Source organism: Saccopteryx leptura, chromosome 3 (genome assembly GCF_036850995.1).
Source record: "Saccopteryx leptura isolate mSacLep1 chromosome 3, mSacLep1_pri_phased_curated, whole genome shotgun sequence".
NCBI lineage: Eukaryota > Metazoa > Chordata > Mammalia > Chiroptera > Emballonuridae > Saccopteryx > Saccopteryx leptura.
In genome coordinates, this window is record NC_089505.1 from 308179769 (window position 1) to 308196609 (window position 16841).

Consider the following 16841-nt stretch of genomic DNA (forward strand, 5'->3'; position numbering starts at 1 on the left):
AGGAGGAGAAATAATTGGGTGCAGAAAGAACAAGTTTTGGAATAAGTGCTTTGGGGAAAGACTATCAATCTCGCTTAATCATAAAATTTTTATGGCTTCTTCCAGAGACAACTTTGCATCTATATGAGCATACTTTATATATGTAAAATATATATATTTTATATCTACAATCATATTTAGCATGTCAAAATTTAGCATATTAAAGCTCCAAAAGACCCATTGGGAAGTAACTATTCTGTTTGTGTAATAGTTACCCAAATGTATTTTATCAATGAGTATCTTTTTCATGTGCCACTTGTTAATTGCAAAACATACTTTGAAATTATCCAGTTTAATCTATTCAGGGTGTTCTGATTTGGAGAGCAGAAAGCAGTTTCAGAGTGGGACACTAGGTACAATCCTTTCATTACTTGAGTCAATCAAAAATTGGGCACGTGTTATCAGTTATCAACAAAATAATAGCTACTTTTATTGAGAACCAGTTGTGTTCTTTATATATATTGTGGGTATGTTGGTGATTCCTCATAAACATTTTATCTTTGTTGATGATGAAAAAACTGAGGCCTAAAAAGATGAGATAACTTACCCAGTTAAATGGTGGAGATGTGAATGAAACACAGGTCTTTCATATTACAGTCTATGCTCCTTATAGTACAGTATAATTCCCTCATGCTAGCTTACAGTTTTCTTTTAATTGGTAACATGAAAGGAAGAGCTTCCTGCTAGATAGCTACTGTGTTATGGCCATAGACGTGTATATGTTCCCCTCTTAAATATAGATCACATCTTGGAGTACTGAATTTTGGTATTGGCATTATCTATGCTCTATCAAGACATTTCTGTTTACCATATATTAATTATAAGTACAATGACTTAGAATGACATACTGAAACATACTCAGGGGTGTGGGCCATTATTTTCATAGTAATGTTCCAAAGATTTTGTTATTAAAGGTATTAATCGGTATTCAAAAAAGGGTGGGAGAGGACTCATGGTAAAGTAAATTTGAAAATACTGCATATTTTAGATCCCCTTTAGACAGCTCAGTGCATATTAGCAAATTAAAGGCTATAATAAAGAAACCTGTTTCTCAGTGTTTCCCTCTTATTTGATAATGAGATATATTTTCAAGGATTTTCTATTACCATCTTAAGGCATTAGCATTCATTAGAACCCAGTTAGTAAATGCTGATCTAGACTGAAAGTAAGCTTCTCTTTTGGCACATCCTGGTGTTTCATTACTTCAGCTAATTAAGGATCATATTTGGATGTGTTCCAAATGCATATTTACTTCTAGTAAGTATACTAACCTTTGAATGGTGCTAATACGTATTACTTCTAAGGTGACCCATCATCCTCCTTTAGGGAGGGCAGTCCTTCTTTTGTAAGCTCTGTTCTCCCTTGAAAAGTATCCTCCTATATGTCCTCCTTTTTGATATTGGAAGATTAATCTGTAAATCTCCATATTCGATCCATGCAGAGTCAATCTATTGCATGTGATGTGACATATTTGTATCTAAATGAGTACTTTTTTCTTACAATTATTATTAAAAATAGGCATAATTATAATATAAAATATTACAAATGTTTTTATTATGCATTTATCATATTATAGTATGTTATTGTTGCAATGAATAAAATGTTTCTTTTATTTACGATATTATTTTCAATTTATTTTTGTCCTCCTTTTCATTGTAATAAAGTTAGTCACCTTAGTTACTTCGCATCACTTTTCTGCCACTGTTTCATTTTAAATACTCCATGCTGTTTTTAGTATACTTCAGTAAGTCAGACATCTGTATGTTTTTTCTTCTTACTGTTTTAGACATAGGAGAAAAGACTATGGATGCAGGTGCAGATGGCAACATTGGAACTATAGAGGATGGTAGCGACAGCGAGAATATTCAAGCCAATGGAATTCCAGGAACACCAATTTCTGTTGCGTATACACCGTCCTTACCTGATGACAGATTGTCTGTCTCTTCCAATGATACTCAGGTATAATTAGGGCTGGGGAAAACTTGTTAATCTTACATGTTTATAGGTCACCAACAACTTGGATATATCTAGGTGAATATATTTAATTTATAATGTTGGCTGATTTCAGTTTGGATAAAAGCAGTTTATTTCCTTACTAAATTGATAGCTAAATTTCAACTCTATAGTGTTTGTCATATATGTTCACATCTTTCCTACAACCCCTCCTCCCATTGATATTACTTTTAAAAATAAATTTTTTAATTTATATTCATAGGATAATTCTATTATCATCAGATGGGAAAAAACTCTTAGAAATCAAAGAAATGTCATCTGACCTTTGTTCAGGGCAGCAGTGAAATCCATACTCTGATAGTTCCAGTTCCTCTTTATCTTTCCCACCTTGTATTTTACATTTTTTATCCTTATCTTTTTAGATAAGCGAGTCCTACCTTAAATCATTGCCCCATAAAGGAGGCTTTTTTGGCCTTGTTGACCTTCATCAGTTAACAACTTTTAAACATTGTCTTGACATCTCCATTGTCTTATTTTATCTGCTTAAAATAGATTAAAAAATAAAACAGGGCAAAAACATAAAACATCCAGTGACAGGTAGTGGAAAGCATAGTTTAAGCTGTGGATGAAGTATGTTGTCAGGGTATGATATACTAGTTTTTGTTAGTAATAGTATGAACTGGGTAAATTTTAGGAGTTTATTTGGTGACTAAGAGGGAATATTTTTAAAAGGATGCATTTTTGTAAGGTAGTAATTGTTGGGGGTGGGGGTGGAATGTCATAGAGCAAAGAAAAACAATGTGACAGATTCCTCATCTGGTTTTTCTTCAAGTAGAACCCCACCTATTACTGAATTGAATAAAATGTATAAAAGGCTGAAATGACCTTACACTGGCAAATATATTTATTTACATAGTATGTTAACTTGTTTAGGAATCTGGAAATTCTTCAGGACCTTCACCTGGTGCTAAGTTTTCCCACATTTTACAAAAGGATGCCTTTCTAGTATTCAGGTCATTGTGTAAACTGTCAATGAAACCACTGTCAGATGGACCACCGGATCCAAAGTAAGTCATTACCTGTTCTGCCTGACAAATAATAGTTTTAAAGCTCAAATGTACTGTAAGATAGTCATTGGATTTTTTTCTCTTGTCCTGTAGAACCCTCAAAAATATATTTTAGGGTTATTTTCTTTTTTAAAACTATATTGAAAAACACTGAGTTCCAAAACTGTTCGATACCTTACACTGTTTCCCAAAGCATAACCAACAGCATTATTGAGTTTACTTGGTTCATAGTAGGTGCTCATTAAATATTGAATGATTGAATAAATCCCTATTTCAATTTGTAAGTTACTTTGGAGCTAATGTAACCCTGTTACATGTACCTCATGCTAGATTTCTGAAAGCTACCAGTTGATTTATTAAGAGAAATAAATGTTGCCTGACCAGGTAATGGTGCAGTGGATAGAGTGTCAGACTGGGACGCAGAGGACCCAGAATTGAAACTTCAAGGTCACTGGCTTGAGTGCAGGCTCATCCGGCCTAAGCATGGGCTCATCAACTTGAGTGTGGGGTTGCTGGTTTGAGCACGGGATCATAGACATGACCCCATGGTCGCTGGCTTGAGCAAGGGGTCACTTGCTCTGCTGTAGCCCACCAGTCAAGGCACATATGAGAAAGCAAACAATGAATAACTAAGGAGCTGCAACAAAGAATTGATGCTTCTCATCTCTCTCCCTTCCTGTATGTCTGTCTCTGTCTTTCCCTTTCTCACTGTCTGTGTCACACACACCAAAAAAGAAAGTCATAATATTTTTTAGTCATTAAGGTCTGAAAAATGCCTTATGCTGATACCTTTCTCTGTGGGGAACAGGAAGTACTTTGTAATAGGAGTCACTTGTCTGATTCTCGTGAAACAGTAGTTTAAGCTATAGGAAAGTGCTATTTTTGTCAATTATAAATCATCAAATATCTTTCATCTGACTTAATTGTAACTAATTCCTACTTGAGATTGATTGCATGATGAATTAGAGCATGACAAGTTGAGAACTTTCTGGAGAAAGAAGCCTTGGAGAAGGCCTGAGTGACTGAGAAAGGGACATTGAAATGAAAGAAATGTAAGCAACTCCATTAAAAACTCGAAAACATTTCAGTTTCTAAGTGTCAGCTAAGAAGAAAGACTAGAGACAGTTATAATAAAATAAAATTTTCTATAGTTTTATTTTGTCACATTGTACTGAATTAGTGGGAAACATCTTTTAGCCTCAGAAGCCTAAAATTCTGAAATCTTTTAGGTATAATTCCTGAGAGAAATATAATTTATTGATTCTTTATTTTGAAAATGTGAACTCTACAGAGAAAGGATTAAGGTTGTTCAGATTGCAGTATAAACTCAAATTATACTCTATATTTTATAAAAATATTTTTTCAAAGTTTTCAATTTCTTATTCTCATTATGAGGGGAGAAGTAGCTTTCTTATTCAAAAATTGACAGTTTGGACATTTCATTCTGAATAGATGAACTTTACTGATGATTTAACTAATGTTAAGACATATGGATGATATAACATTTTTGCCATGATTTAAAAAGTTATTGACCTTAAAAACCTTAGATGTTTAATATTCTCAAATCAAATATAAAAAATGTGATTTGAAAAAATATTAGGAATGAAAAAGAGGAAATTGTTTAAAATGCCAAGACTGAAAAGAACATAAGAGAAACTATATGGATTTTGAGGAATACTGTGTAGGGCAGGTATCCCCAAACTATGGCCCGCGGGCCACATGCGGCCCCCTGAGGCCATTTATCCGCCCCCCCACCCCCCGACACACTTCTGGAAGGGGCACCTCTTTCATTGGTGGGCAGTGAGAGGAGCACTGTATGTGGTGGCCCTCCAATGGTCTGAGGAACAGTGAACTGGCCCCCTGTGTAAAAAGTTTGGGGACCCCTGGTATAGGGGGAGGTGTTCATTTAGCCTTGAAAGAAAAAGAGTAGTTTTTGGAGAGCTGCTCTCATGAGAAGTGATGTAAATTAATTGTCCCTCTATGTAATGGGCTTAAACCATAATACAGTATTAGTAAATTTTGTTTGTACCTTTAAAAAGACCTTTTTGACCATCAGTGTCATTGAACATTGGAATTGAACACTGAAAGAGCTCAATCACATTTTCATCCCCTAGAAACTATTCTCTTTCTACAAGAGAATATATCGTCCTCTTCTTTGAATAATTTTTTTGTCAAAATTAATGAGCTTTTGTATTTATATAATTTTTTTTGTCCTTTTTATACTCTGTGGTCTTCCTAAGATTATGATCCAGAGTGTTCTTTTAAGTTGAATTATAATTTGAAACTGTCCTATGAAAAACTGCAGACCTGAAATTTCCAGCCTCTTTTGCCTATGAAAAGTATATGCTTTTGTGTCATAGGACAATCATTGGGTTATTGCTTCATTAATTAATGCCTTATATATAGTAGATATTTAATGTTGAGATGAATGCATGAATAAATTCATTAATTATTTTGAGCACATACTATATACAAGGCATTTTGTTAGATGATGGCAATACAAAGAGAAAACATTCTGCCTGACCTGTGGTGGCGCAGTGGATAAAGCGTCAATCTGGAAACGCTGAGGTTGCCGGTTCAAAACCCTGGGCTTGCCTGGTCAAGGCACATATGGGAGTTGATGTTTCCAGCTCCTCCCTTCCTTCTCTCTCTCTCTCTCTCCCCTCTCTATAATGAATAAATAAAATCTTTGAAAAAAAAATTTTAAAAAGAAAACATTCTTACAACAAAAAATCGTGGTAGAGCTGTGGGTTTTAATTATAGTACTATTGGAATTGAGCAAAAAATGTGATAAATGTAAGCTAGGCTAGGAAGGAATAGTAGTGTATAAGCCTTGGAAGGCTTTAGTACGAATGGGAGATAACTTAGCTTTCTCCATATTTTCCTGTAGCTATTCAAAGTCTTACCTCTAGCTGTTTCTAATTTTATTTACCTGAGCATTTTTTTTGTAATACTATATTTAGATTCAGAGGCATAACTATCTTAGAAACATGACCCTATTATAAGGAGCCAAGATATTATCAGTTCCAGTTTTATTTCAAAAATGGTAATATTTTTTGTGATTCCCATTTACGTGAAATTAAATATCCCTTGTTAGAGTTTCTTAGGTTTTAAATTACTTGACATTCTTGACCTTGAAATTTTTAGGCTAGAAATATTTAAGGATCAGTTAGATTTACTATATGGTGTAAATGTGACTGAATGTAGCATTTGGAATTAAAAAAAGAAGAGAACCAGCTGCTAGAGCTGGTCAGTGTATCCTGCATTTGAAAAGTTGTCTGGGATAGAGCTCCGTGGTTTGTAAGGATTAAGAGATCTGTTTCAATGGGAGAAAATTGTATTTGTGAACTTTGATCATTAAAATTCTGCCAGTTGGCTCTGTGGTAGAGTGTCATCCCAGCAATGGATGTCCCGTGTTTGATTCTCAGTCAGGGAACATAGGAGAAGCACCCATCTGCTTCTCTACCCCTCCCCCTCTTCCTTCTCTCTTTCTCTCTCTTTCTCTCTCTCACTCTCTCTTCTCCTCCTGCAGCCATGGCTTGATTGGAGCAAGTTGGCCCCGGGTGCTGAGGATGGTTCCGTGGCCTCCACCTCAGGTGCTTATGAAAGCTTGGTTGCTGAGCAACAGAGCAGGACCCCAGATGGGCAGAGCTTCGCCCCCCTAGTGGGCTTGCTAGGTGGATTGCAGTCCAGGCGCATGCAGGAGTCTGTCTCTCTGCCTCCCCTCCTCTCACTGAATTTAAAAAAAAATAAAAAAATTCTGGAGAGGGTTCAGAAGTATGGCATAGTATATTGATTTGGAAGAAATTTAAGTTGAAAATGTATCTTTTAGTTTTTCACTATGAAATATTTAGCAAAAACAGATAAGCTATTAGGGGACATAAATGTTCTAAATGACCTTGAAGTTTCTGCTATAACTTGTTAATGTAACCAAAACTTATTAGTGTTTAGGATTTTGGGGTAGCATAACTAGGAACAAAGTACATTGGACCTATAGTATAGTAAGTGTGGCACTTAATCTGAGAAGTTCATTATGACTTCTAAAAGCTAAAGTATGCTTTTGAAAGAAAGGAACAAGGCATAAATCTTGAAATTAATTTTTTGGTTCAAAGGAACAGTAGGTTGATGTTTAAAATGTGTGAATGATTGTTTTCCTATTTTAAAAACTTGTGAAATTTTGTGATGTAAGAGAACATCAGTGAAACTACCCGTTATTAGTGTCCGAGGTTATTCATGTACTGTACTTTTTTTTTATGTTGTAGAGTTTCTGTTCCTCTTAGTTTAAAAGTTTGTGAAGTTATATGGTACTATGAACTATCTTAGAAACAACCTGTTATTACTGTAATGCTAAACCTGTCCATATGCTGTGCTTTCTTTTTTGCATTTTAGGTCTCATGAGTTACGATCCAAGATTCTTTCATTGCAGTTACTTCTGTCCATTCTGCAGAATGCAGGACCTGTTTTCAGGACAAATGAGATGTTTATTAATGCTATTAAGCAGTATCTGTGTGTTGCACTCTCAAAAAATGGAGTCTCATCTGTTCCAGAAGTTTTTGAACTTTCTCTTTCCATATTTCTTACTTTGTTGTCCAACTTCAAGACACATCTGAAGATGCAAATTGAGGTATGTTCTGCATTTAAGCATTGTCATATTTTCATGTTAAGTCAGATCATTAATTCACTGGAAAGTTTTTTGGAATGTGAAATACTATTTGTATATTTATTTTTTTATTCACTCATTCAACTAACATATACCTAAGAAGCACTAAGCACTCTGTAAGTGCTAAGAATGCAAAATCAAATTAAGATAGCCCTGCCTTCAAGAAATTTATACTAATTGTATGAATAGTTCTTGTTGTCTTGAATTAACTTGATCCACATAATAACTCTGCCATTGTGTAAATATATTATGGGGATGAGGCAGAGAAAGGCATTGGTGTTTTCAAGTTAAAAGTTTTTCAATTTTTACCATATTTTGGACAGAAAATTTCTGGCCCATACATGGTGTCAAATTTTAAAAGTTTGCCATGTCTGTTAAAATAACGCAGGACACTTAACAGTAGTTGCTGTTTTTATACAGGTTTTATTTTTTTCCTCATCTTCAGGAACTAAAAAATAAAAAAGAGACTTTAAAAAAACTTGGAACTTTTGCTTCTATAACTAGCTGAAAGTCTCTCATTTGAAAGTATTTAAATTGTGATTAGAGAATTTTGGAAGACTGCATCCAATTACTTAAAGATTTTTGAAGACCAGGGCTCTATTTCATTAAATACTACTTAGTAGACTGTTGAAATATAAATTCTGTGGAATCAATATTACAAAAATTATTTAAGTTGTGATTACTATTTTTGTACCATAAATGTGATACACAGAATTTTTGTAAGCACAATTTAAAAGGAAATACTTCCAAGAAATTTCCTGTCTGCTCATAGATGGTAGGTTCTTATTACAGAATTGTTCTAATAATTTTTTTAAAGATATCAGGTTTATTTCACTCTTGTCTCCTATGGGGAGATTATGAGAATAAAACAAGGTAAGTGTAGATATGGTTTTGAAAATACCATTCAAATGCAGGATAAATTATGTTGCAGCTGGAGAAAACCCAACATCTGAAAACCTAAATTTGAAAAACAAAATTGAAATTGTCAAAGGAAGATTCATTTCATGGGAATATTCACTTCAAAGTTTCTATAATGTGTTTTTCCATGGGCCTTAATTTATGTCTGCTTCTGATAGTAGTTTTAGAGCAGCGGTTCTCAACCTGTGGGTCGCAACCCCGGCGGGGGGTCGAATGACCAAAACACAGCGGTTGCCTAAAGCCATCGGAAAATACATATTTATTATACAGTAAATTTTGTTCGACCCCTGCCGGGGTCGCGACCCACAGGTTGAGAACTGCTGTTTTAGAGAGTCACAATTACAGCTCTAATGTATGTGCCTATTGGGTACTGTATAATTGCTCAGACCTTGCAATCAGATTGGATACTGCCACCCTCATTTCCTATTCTTCATTGATTTTCATTCAGTACCTGCTTTTTCTCATAGTAACCACTAAAACCTAAGTTTGCAAAAATAATGATGTAATTGAAAGGAATATAGAACAGTCTAAATGATCTGAGTTAACACTGAACAATCTTGTGAAGTATCCAACAGACATATTTTCCTCTGAATTTTGCCTTAAAAATTCTCATGATATCCCTCTGAGTTTGCTGTAACATTCTGGGGCACATTGGTGCAGCCTTTGGGAACTGTGGCTGTGAATATTTATTGAAAGCCTACTGCATGCCGTGCAGTGTGGACACAGTGTTTGGCAAGAAAGACCTGGCTCCTATACTCTTAGAATTTACAGTCTTACAGGAAATACTGGCATTAAACAATTAGTAGAGATGTGTTGAGTTTTGTGAAAGAAAAGCATATCACAATGGTACCTCATCCAGTCCGGGGAAAGAAGTTGTTCATCATCATACATTGTAAATATGAATTTTTAGGTTCATAATACATGTGCTCTGTAAATGTGAATAATGTTGTTTCTGGTTTTCTTTTTCAGTCACCCCCTGTTAAGTCAGTCACTTTTCCAAAATAAATTTGATGTGAGAATTCTTAGTTTTTAAATTGAAATTTATTTAATTAGGTTAACTCCTTTGTGCTTGACATTATTTGGTATAAAAGAATAGTGAAAAATAGTTTGTAGTTTTCAAATAATAGAGATTTCTACTTGTGTGAGTAATGGTAAAAATATAACAGTCTGTGAGAATTGGATACTTTTTTATGTATGGATTACAACATCACCTACTTTTAAATCTAGGAACAGTTAGGTTTACCAAGTACTATAATGTCTGAAAAAATACAGGGTTGGGCAAAAGTAGGTTTACAGTTGTTTATATATAAAATAATACAATAATTAATAATACAAGAATAACCTCTACTTCACATACTCATAACTGTAAACTTTTTGCCTACCTTACGAAACATGCTCAGGATATAGTTTATGCTCTCTGGGGTGTTAAAAATTTATTATGAGTTATAGTAGTTTTATAAATATGTACAAGAAGTTATTCAGAAGAATCTCAGATCTTTGTAGATTTCTTTTGTAGTGGCTGTGTGATAACAAATTTATGAAATGCAGTGCTCCTGTTGCAAGGGCTAGTAAGTCACCTACCCAAGTTATTTTCTTCCTGGTGTTTCAAAAATGGACTCAAAAGAAGTTGAACTCCAGAGGAACCTGGATCCTAATCTCTGCTCTGCAGCTTTGAGATATTTAAAAAGTGACCACATTTGTGAATTATAAACATTATTTTAAACAGACGCTTTCTCCTAATCACAGGTGTTTTTTAAAGAAATTTTTCTCTACATCTTGGAAACTTCTACCAGCTCATTTGACCACAAATGGATGGTTATTCAGACATTGACAAGGATTTGTGCAGGTATTTGAAATTATCCATATCATCTCTTTCTTATAATGTATTTAAAAGGTTAAATATACTCATATACTATATGCCCTTTGTTAATTCATGTATTGTTACAGATGCTCAGAGTGTAGTGGATATTTATGTAAACTATGACTGTGACTTAAACGCAGCAAATATATTTGAAAGATTAGTAAATGATCTATCAAAAATCGCTCAAGGACGAGGCAGTCAAGAACTTGGTATGAGCAATGTTCAGGTAAGTAACCTTTAAAAACCATTTTCAAATTTAGACTTTGCCAAGGAAGTGCTATATGTTTTGTTTAAAAGATCTTGTTTTTACTCTTATTCTGAATTATTTTGTAGGAATTGAGCCTGAGGAAGAAAGGTTTAGAATGCTTAGTGTCGATTTTGAAGTGCATGGTTGAATGGAGTAAGGATCAGTATGTGAATCCCAACTCTCAAACCACTCTTGGTAAGGCAATACTTTGAATATAATTCTTCATCATTTTAAGTGAGTGATACTTTGGAGGATAGTTTCAGATACCCGTAAGCTTTTCGTGTCCTTATTCATTTAGCTGATGAAGAAACATTGTCTGTAAGTTGAATAATGAGCCGTAAAAAGATGAATTTCTCAACTTAGTTACCCAGACGTTCTTCTTTCTAAACCTTCCTAGAAGTATTGTTAATATTATATAAAAGTGAAATTTATTTATGCAACTTTGTTAAAGTGTAGTTACAGAAGAAATATATAAAAGCCAGTATGTTTTAAGAAGATGGAATTGTTTGCACATGTTTGACATCTATTCTTACTCAGAGAAAATTTCATAGCTGCAGGGCTGCCTGGTGCTACATTAGTGAAGAGTCCCTTGAAGGAAAACCGGTGGTTGAGGGCTGAGAGCAGAAACCCAGTGGACACTCAGCACTGTGACTATAAAAAGAACTCCTTTGAATGGTTAAAATTGTATATGTATTTGCCCTGGCCGGTTGGCTCAGCGGTAGAGCGTCAGCCTGGCGTGCGGGGGACCCGGGTTCGATTCCCAACCAGGGCACACAGGAGAAGCGCCCATCTGCTTCTCCACCCCCCCACCTCCTTCCTCTCTGTCTCTCTTCCCCTCCTGCAGCCAAGGTTCCACTGGAGCAAAGATGGCCCGGGCGCTGGGGATGGCTCCCTTGGCCTCTGCCCCAGGCGCTAGAGTGGCTCTGGTCGCGGCAGAGCGACCCCCCCCCCCCCCGGAGGGGCAGAGCATCGCCCCCTGGTGGGCAGAGCGTCGCCCCTGGTGGGCGTGCCGGGTGGATCCCGGTCGGGCGCATGCGGGAGTCTGTCTGTCTCTCCCCGTTTCCAGCTTCAGAAAAATACAAAAAAAAAAAAATTGTACATGTATTAATGACACTTAATTTTTTTATATTAAACAGATAGCTAAGCAACAGTGAAATATATCTTGGAGAATTTGAGAGTTGTTTTTACCTTTTACATTTTTTTCCTTTGACAGAATAATTTACTGTATCAATTTTTCTACTTGCAGGTCAGGAAAAGCCCTCAGAACAAGAGACAAGTGAAATCAAGCACCCTGAGACAATAAACAGATACGGAAGTTTAAATTCCCTGGAGTCAACATCGTCCTCAGGAATAGGCAGCTACAGTACACAGATGTCTGGCACTGATAACCCAGAACAATTTGAAGTCCTAAAACAACAGAAAGAAATAATAGAACAAGGGATAGATTTGTGAGTGTCAGATTTTAAAGGGAAATGTTCTTGAATATCCTTTTACCTGTACTGTGCCACTGTTGCCCCGGGTTTCTTTACATCTTTGGATTATTTTTTATTTCCTTCTTATCATCATCTTCCAGTGAGTAAAACAGGGCAAAATTCTCTTCAACTGGCTCCTTAATGAGCTCCCCTGGTTCATTGCAGTCCAGCCCAAACAGACCCCCTAATGCACATTAAATTAGTTTTGCATCACATTTTATATGCTGTTTTGTGCGTCTGTGTAGTTTGTGTTGTTTATTCAGTTATAAAATCCCCCATTATATTTCCTAAGCAAGTGACAATTCAAAAAATTTAAACTATGAAATTTCTAATACCTAGTGTTGCTTCTTTATCGGTTTTATATTTTCTCTGCTTGGGTTACAAATGTGAAACTTTTGTTACTGATCCATTGTTGATTTTATTTTTATATGTTGATAGGTGATAATGTCCCTTTCCAACCTGGCTGCTCTGCCAGACCCTGAGCATGTGATGTTAGTTTTTGCACAAAACTGTAATATCAGCCTGCCCCTGGACTACTTCCTGTCTAAACACGACCACTCTTCTTTTCTTCCTCTGTTGTCAGTCTCTTCTTTCAAAGAGATGCTAGAAGGAATAATGAACTTGTTGGCGTTTATACATGAACCTAGCTGTACTGTAAACTATTAAAATTTCCCTTGTATGTTTAGATGGCTTGCTCCTTCTGTAAAGCATTTATTGGGAATCTCACGCAGTGCCTTTTGATGAATGCTTTTTTTCAATATATATGTGTATTTTTAAAAATTGACAAAATGTACACATATTTTTTTGTGTGTGACAGAGACAGAGAGAGACAGAAAGGGACAAATAGGGACAGACAGACAGGAAGGGAGAGAGATGAGAAGCATCAGTTCTTCATTGAGGCTGCTTGGTTGTTCATTGATTGCTTTCTCATATGTGCTCTGACATCGGTGTTACAGCAGACCGAGTGACCTCTTTGCTCAAGCCAGCAACCTTGGGCTCAAGCTGGTGAGCCTGCTCAAACAAGATGAGCCCGCGCTTAAGCTGATGACCAGGGTTTCGAACCTGGGTCCTCCACGTCCCAGCCCAAGACTCTATCCACTGTACCCCCACCTGGTCAGGTTGTACACATATTCTTTGTCATAAAATTATAAAACCAAAATTGCCCAAGAAGTTGCCATTAATACTTCATTCTAATTTTTTTATTGACAAAGAGCCGTATGTTCCAGACATTATGCAAGCTCCTGGAATGCATGTTGCATGAAATAGCCCTTGCTTATCAGGGGCTCAGGTCTGGTAGTGTAAACAGTAACTCATGCTGAAATTCTGCTGGTCACTCAGCAAGCACATATTTGGTACCTGGAATTGTGCCAAGAACCACGGAGACACTGGTCCTTGTGTTCAAGATAACTGTCTAAACCTGGGCAAAATATATATTTTTTAATGGTACTGTGTAAAGTCCATAATAAAGTGTTGTACAAAGTACCACCCAGGTGTGGCAACTCTAAGTAAAGTACATCAGAGTGAATAGGAGTAAGAGGAAGTCATCACAAGGCTTCCGAATGGAAGTCTCCCTAGCCTCCAGGCCTCCTTTCAGCCACTAGACTTGCTTTCTGCTTCTTGTCTCTGTGCTCAGTACACTCTTTCACAACTGTTCCTTCTGTGACACCAGTTTGGACCACTCCCTTCCGATTTGATCATGCCGTCTGGGTGTTGGTATATAGAATGTTTATTTCCTGCATACATCTTAGCATTCTGGGATTCTGTCCCTCCGCCCTTTCCTTACTTTGTAACTTCTGGACTATTGTGTTCTTTTTCATGGCTTCAGCTACTATCTATTTACTAGCACCTCACTACTCCCAAAAGCTTTTTTCCTCCCAAGTATTATTTTTAACATAAATGCTTCCACTGTCATCCAGACTCATACCTTTAATTGCTTGTGGGACATCTCTCCCGGATAGTGTATAGCTTCTTATACTCAGAATGTCCATAACCAAACTTGTCAGTCTCCATTCTCTTCATAAGCAAGTCCCCAATACCCATACCAAAAACAAAAGACAGAGGGAAAACCCAGTTGTTTCTGTATTCCTTATTGAGGCTGGTAGCCACATCATGTTACAGCTGTTACAAGCTAGAGTCCTGGAAGTTATCTTAGATTTCCCCCCTGGATCTGTCACTAAATCCTGTTGATTCTTTCTAAGTACTGCAGTTCTCTTCTCCATCTCCCACAGTTCTTACTCTTAAGTCAGACCGTTGTCATTTCTTGCCTTGACTAATATAATCTGATTGGTTTACCATTGGTCTTATTTATTCTCTAGTGTTTTCTCACACCTAATCTTTTTAAATGAAAGTCTTACTTCTGTTTCCCGCCTTACTCTTAGAGAATAGGGCTGCAACTTGGATCTGCCCAACCAGAAGCTTCACCTGCCACTTCCCTTTCACCATATTGATCCACCAGTACAGAGCTAATTATTATATGCTGTTGTAATGCTTTCATGTAGTCACATGACCTTTTTTGTTCTGTGTGAAATGTTTTTCCTTACTCTTCATAGAAGACATAAGCACTTTTCAAAGCTCAGTTCCACAGTCGCCTACCCCTGGAAATAAATCATGACCATCTCTAAATTAGTCACTTCCTCTTCTGTACTATCTTGTTACCTTGTGAATACATTATTGTGTTTTTACTATTGTAATTTTTTAAAATCATGTTTCTTACTTTAGAATGAGACTTTCTAGAGAGCAGAGATTATGTCTGTCTCAGTGAAAAATGTTTGATTTTAATTAGTGTACATGAAATGGTTAAATCAGGGCCTGACAGGTAGTTGGTAAGAGGATAGAACAGGGGAGGACATTTCAGACAGAGAATAATGTGCAACAACACAGAGAAAAGGGGAACGTCTAAGGACTGCTGTTAAGCATGGCAGCGGCAGGGTGGGGGTAGTAGCAGGAGGGGAGATGAAAGTGTTGAGTTGAACTCGGATTACAGAAGGCCTTATTTTCCACGTAAAGAAGTTCTGTCTCATTCCTCCTGGTACCGGCATACTATTGAAGGATTTTAAGCAGAGAGCAGCATCGTCAGATTGCTGTTTTGGAAAGATGACTTGCCAGCAGCCTGAAGGATGGATTAAAATGTGAACAAAACAGCAGACAGGGAGACCATTTAAGAATGTTTGCAATACATAGATGACAAGTGATGAAGTACCAAAGTAACTCTCTGTACAATAAAACAAGAAAGTAAATGATTTGGAAAGAAAGAGGTGACATTTGAATTGGATTTTTGAGCATGAAGGAGAGTTCCCCAGTGAGTGGAGTAGGTGACAGGTGTGCAGAGTTGATGGGCTGCCAACTCATGGTGTTTAGAGAATGAAACAGGGTATGTGGGAGTAGATGGGAGAGAGGGGGTCAGAAATGAACTGGAGCTGTATTGAGAAAGGTTTGTGTGGCAGTCTGATCAGTTTGGACTTCAATTTGAAAACATTGGGTATCTATAGTTTTTTTTTAATAAAGGAAATAATGCCGTCAGGTTATAGCCAAAAAAGTCCCAGAACTTGAAGTTCCATACTTTAAAAGCAGGAAACTTTAAATTAATAGGTGTATGTAAAATGAGCCAAGATTACTAGAGCATTTAGGAGAATATATAGATTAAAAGTATGAGATAAAGTATTTCTGTCCTTACTCATAGTTCATCTACTGCATGACATTTTTCACATAGTCAGAAATGATCCATATAGAAGATAAAGAGACTCTTTTCATACCATTTTCTGTGAGGGGAAAAAAAATAATACTTTGCATAGTATGTATAACCTTTTTATACTTTAATGCATTGATTACATTAAATAAATTTTTATTTTCTAAGTGCTATTAGAACATTAATTTACTAAGGTCTTCTTTTCAAGAAATACAATGATTTCCTATTTCTGATATTTCTATTAACTTTAACATCATCTAGATTTACTAAGAAACCAAAGAGAGGAATACAGTACCTTCAAGAACAAGGGATGCTTGGCACTACACCTGAAGATATCGCCCAGTTCTTACATCAGGAGGAAAGATTAGACTCGGTAAGAGTATCATTTTAGTTTATTCTAACCTTTTCTTTTTTCTTTTTGTATTTTTCTGAAGTTGGAAACGGGGAGGCAGTCAGACAGACTCCCACATGTGCCCGACTGGGATCCACCCGGCACGCCCACCAGGGGGCGATGCTCTGCCCATCTGGGGTGTCGCTCTGTTGCAACCAGAGCCATTCTAGTGCCTGAGGCAGAGGCCATGGAGCCATCCTCAGTGCCCATGCCATCTTTTGCTCCAATGGAGCCTTGGCTGCGGGAGGGGAAGAGAAAGACAGAGAGGAAGGAGAGGAGGAGGGATGGAGAAGCAGATGGGCGCTTTTCCTGTGTGCCCTGGCCAGGGATCGAACCCGGGACTCCTGCACGCCAGGCCAATGCTCTACCACTGAGCCAACCAGCCAGGGCCTATTCTAACCTTTTCTATAAAATTTATTTTTAAGTTAATAATTGTACATGTTGTTGCCCCTTTAAGTTGCCCTCCTAAGTATGTAAATAAAACTTAAAGAATTACCATAGGTATTTTTAATTTTGCTTTTTAATTTTTTAAACTTAAAAGAATATTT

General features: G+C 36.6%; 1 protein-coding gene across 1 annotated transcript in view; it reads left to right on the forward strand.

The window, feature by feature from the left end:
- The window catches only part of ARFGEF1 (ADP ribosylation factor guanine nucleotide exchange factor 1), a 126031-nt gene that overhangs the window by 60264 nt on the left and 48926 nt on the right, over positions 1 to 16841 (forward strand). Inside the window, exons 8-15 of the mRNA XM_066378928.1 lie at positions 1826 to 1998; positions 2926 to 3059; positions 7449 to 7683; positions 10384 to 10483; positions 10585 to 10724; positions 10832 to 10940; positions 11992 to 12193; positions 16164 to 16275. Of these exons, the coding sequence (XP_066235025.1) occupies positions 1826 to 1998; positions 2926 to 3059; positions 7449 to 7683; positions 10384 to 10483; positions 10585 to 10724; positions 10832 to 10940; positions 11992 to 12193; positions 16164 to 16275 (1205 nt within the window). The remainder of the gene's footprint in view (positions 1 to 1825; positions 1999 to 2925; positions 3060 to 7448; positions 7684 to 10383; positions 10484 to 10584; positions 10725 to 10831; positions 10941 to 11991; positions 12194 to 16163; positions 16276 to 16841) is intronic.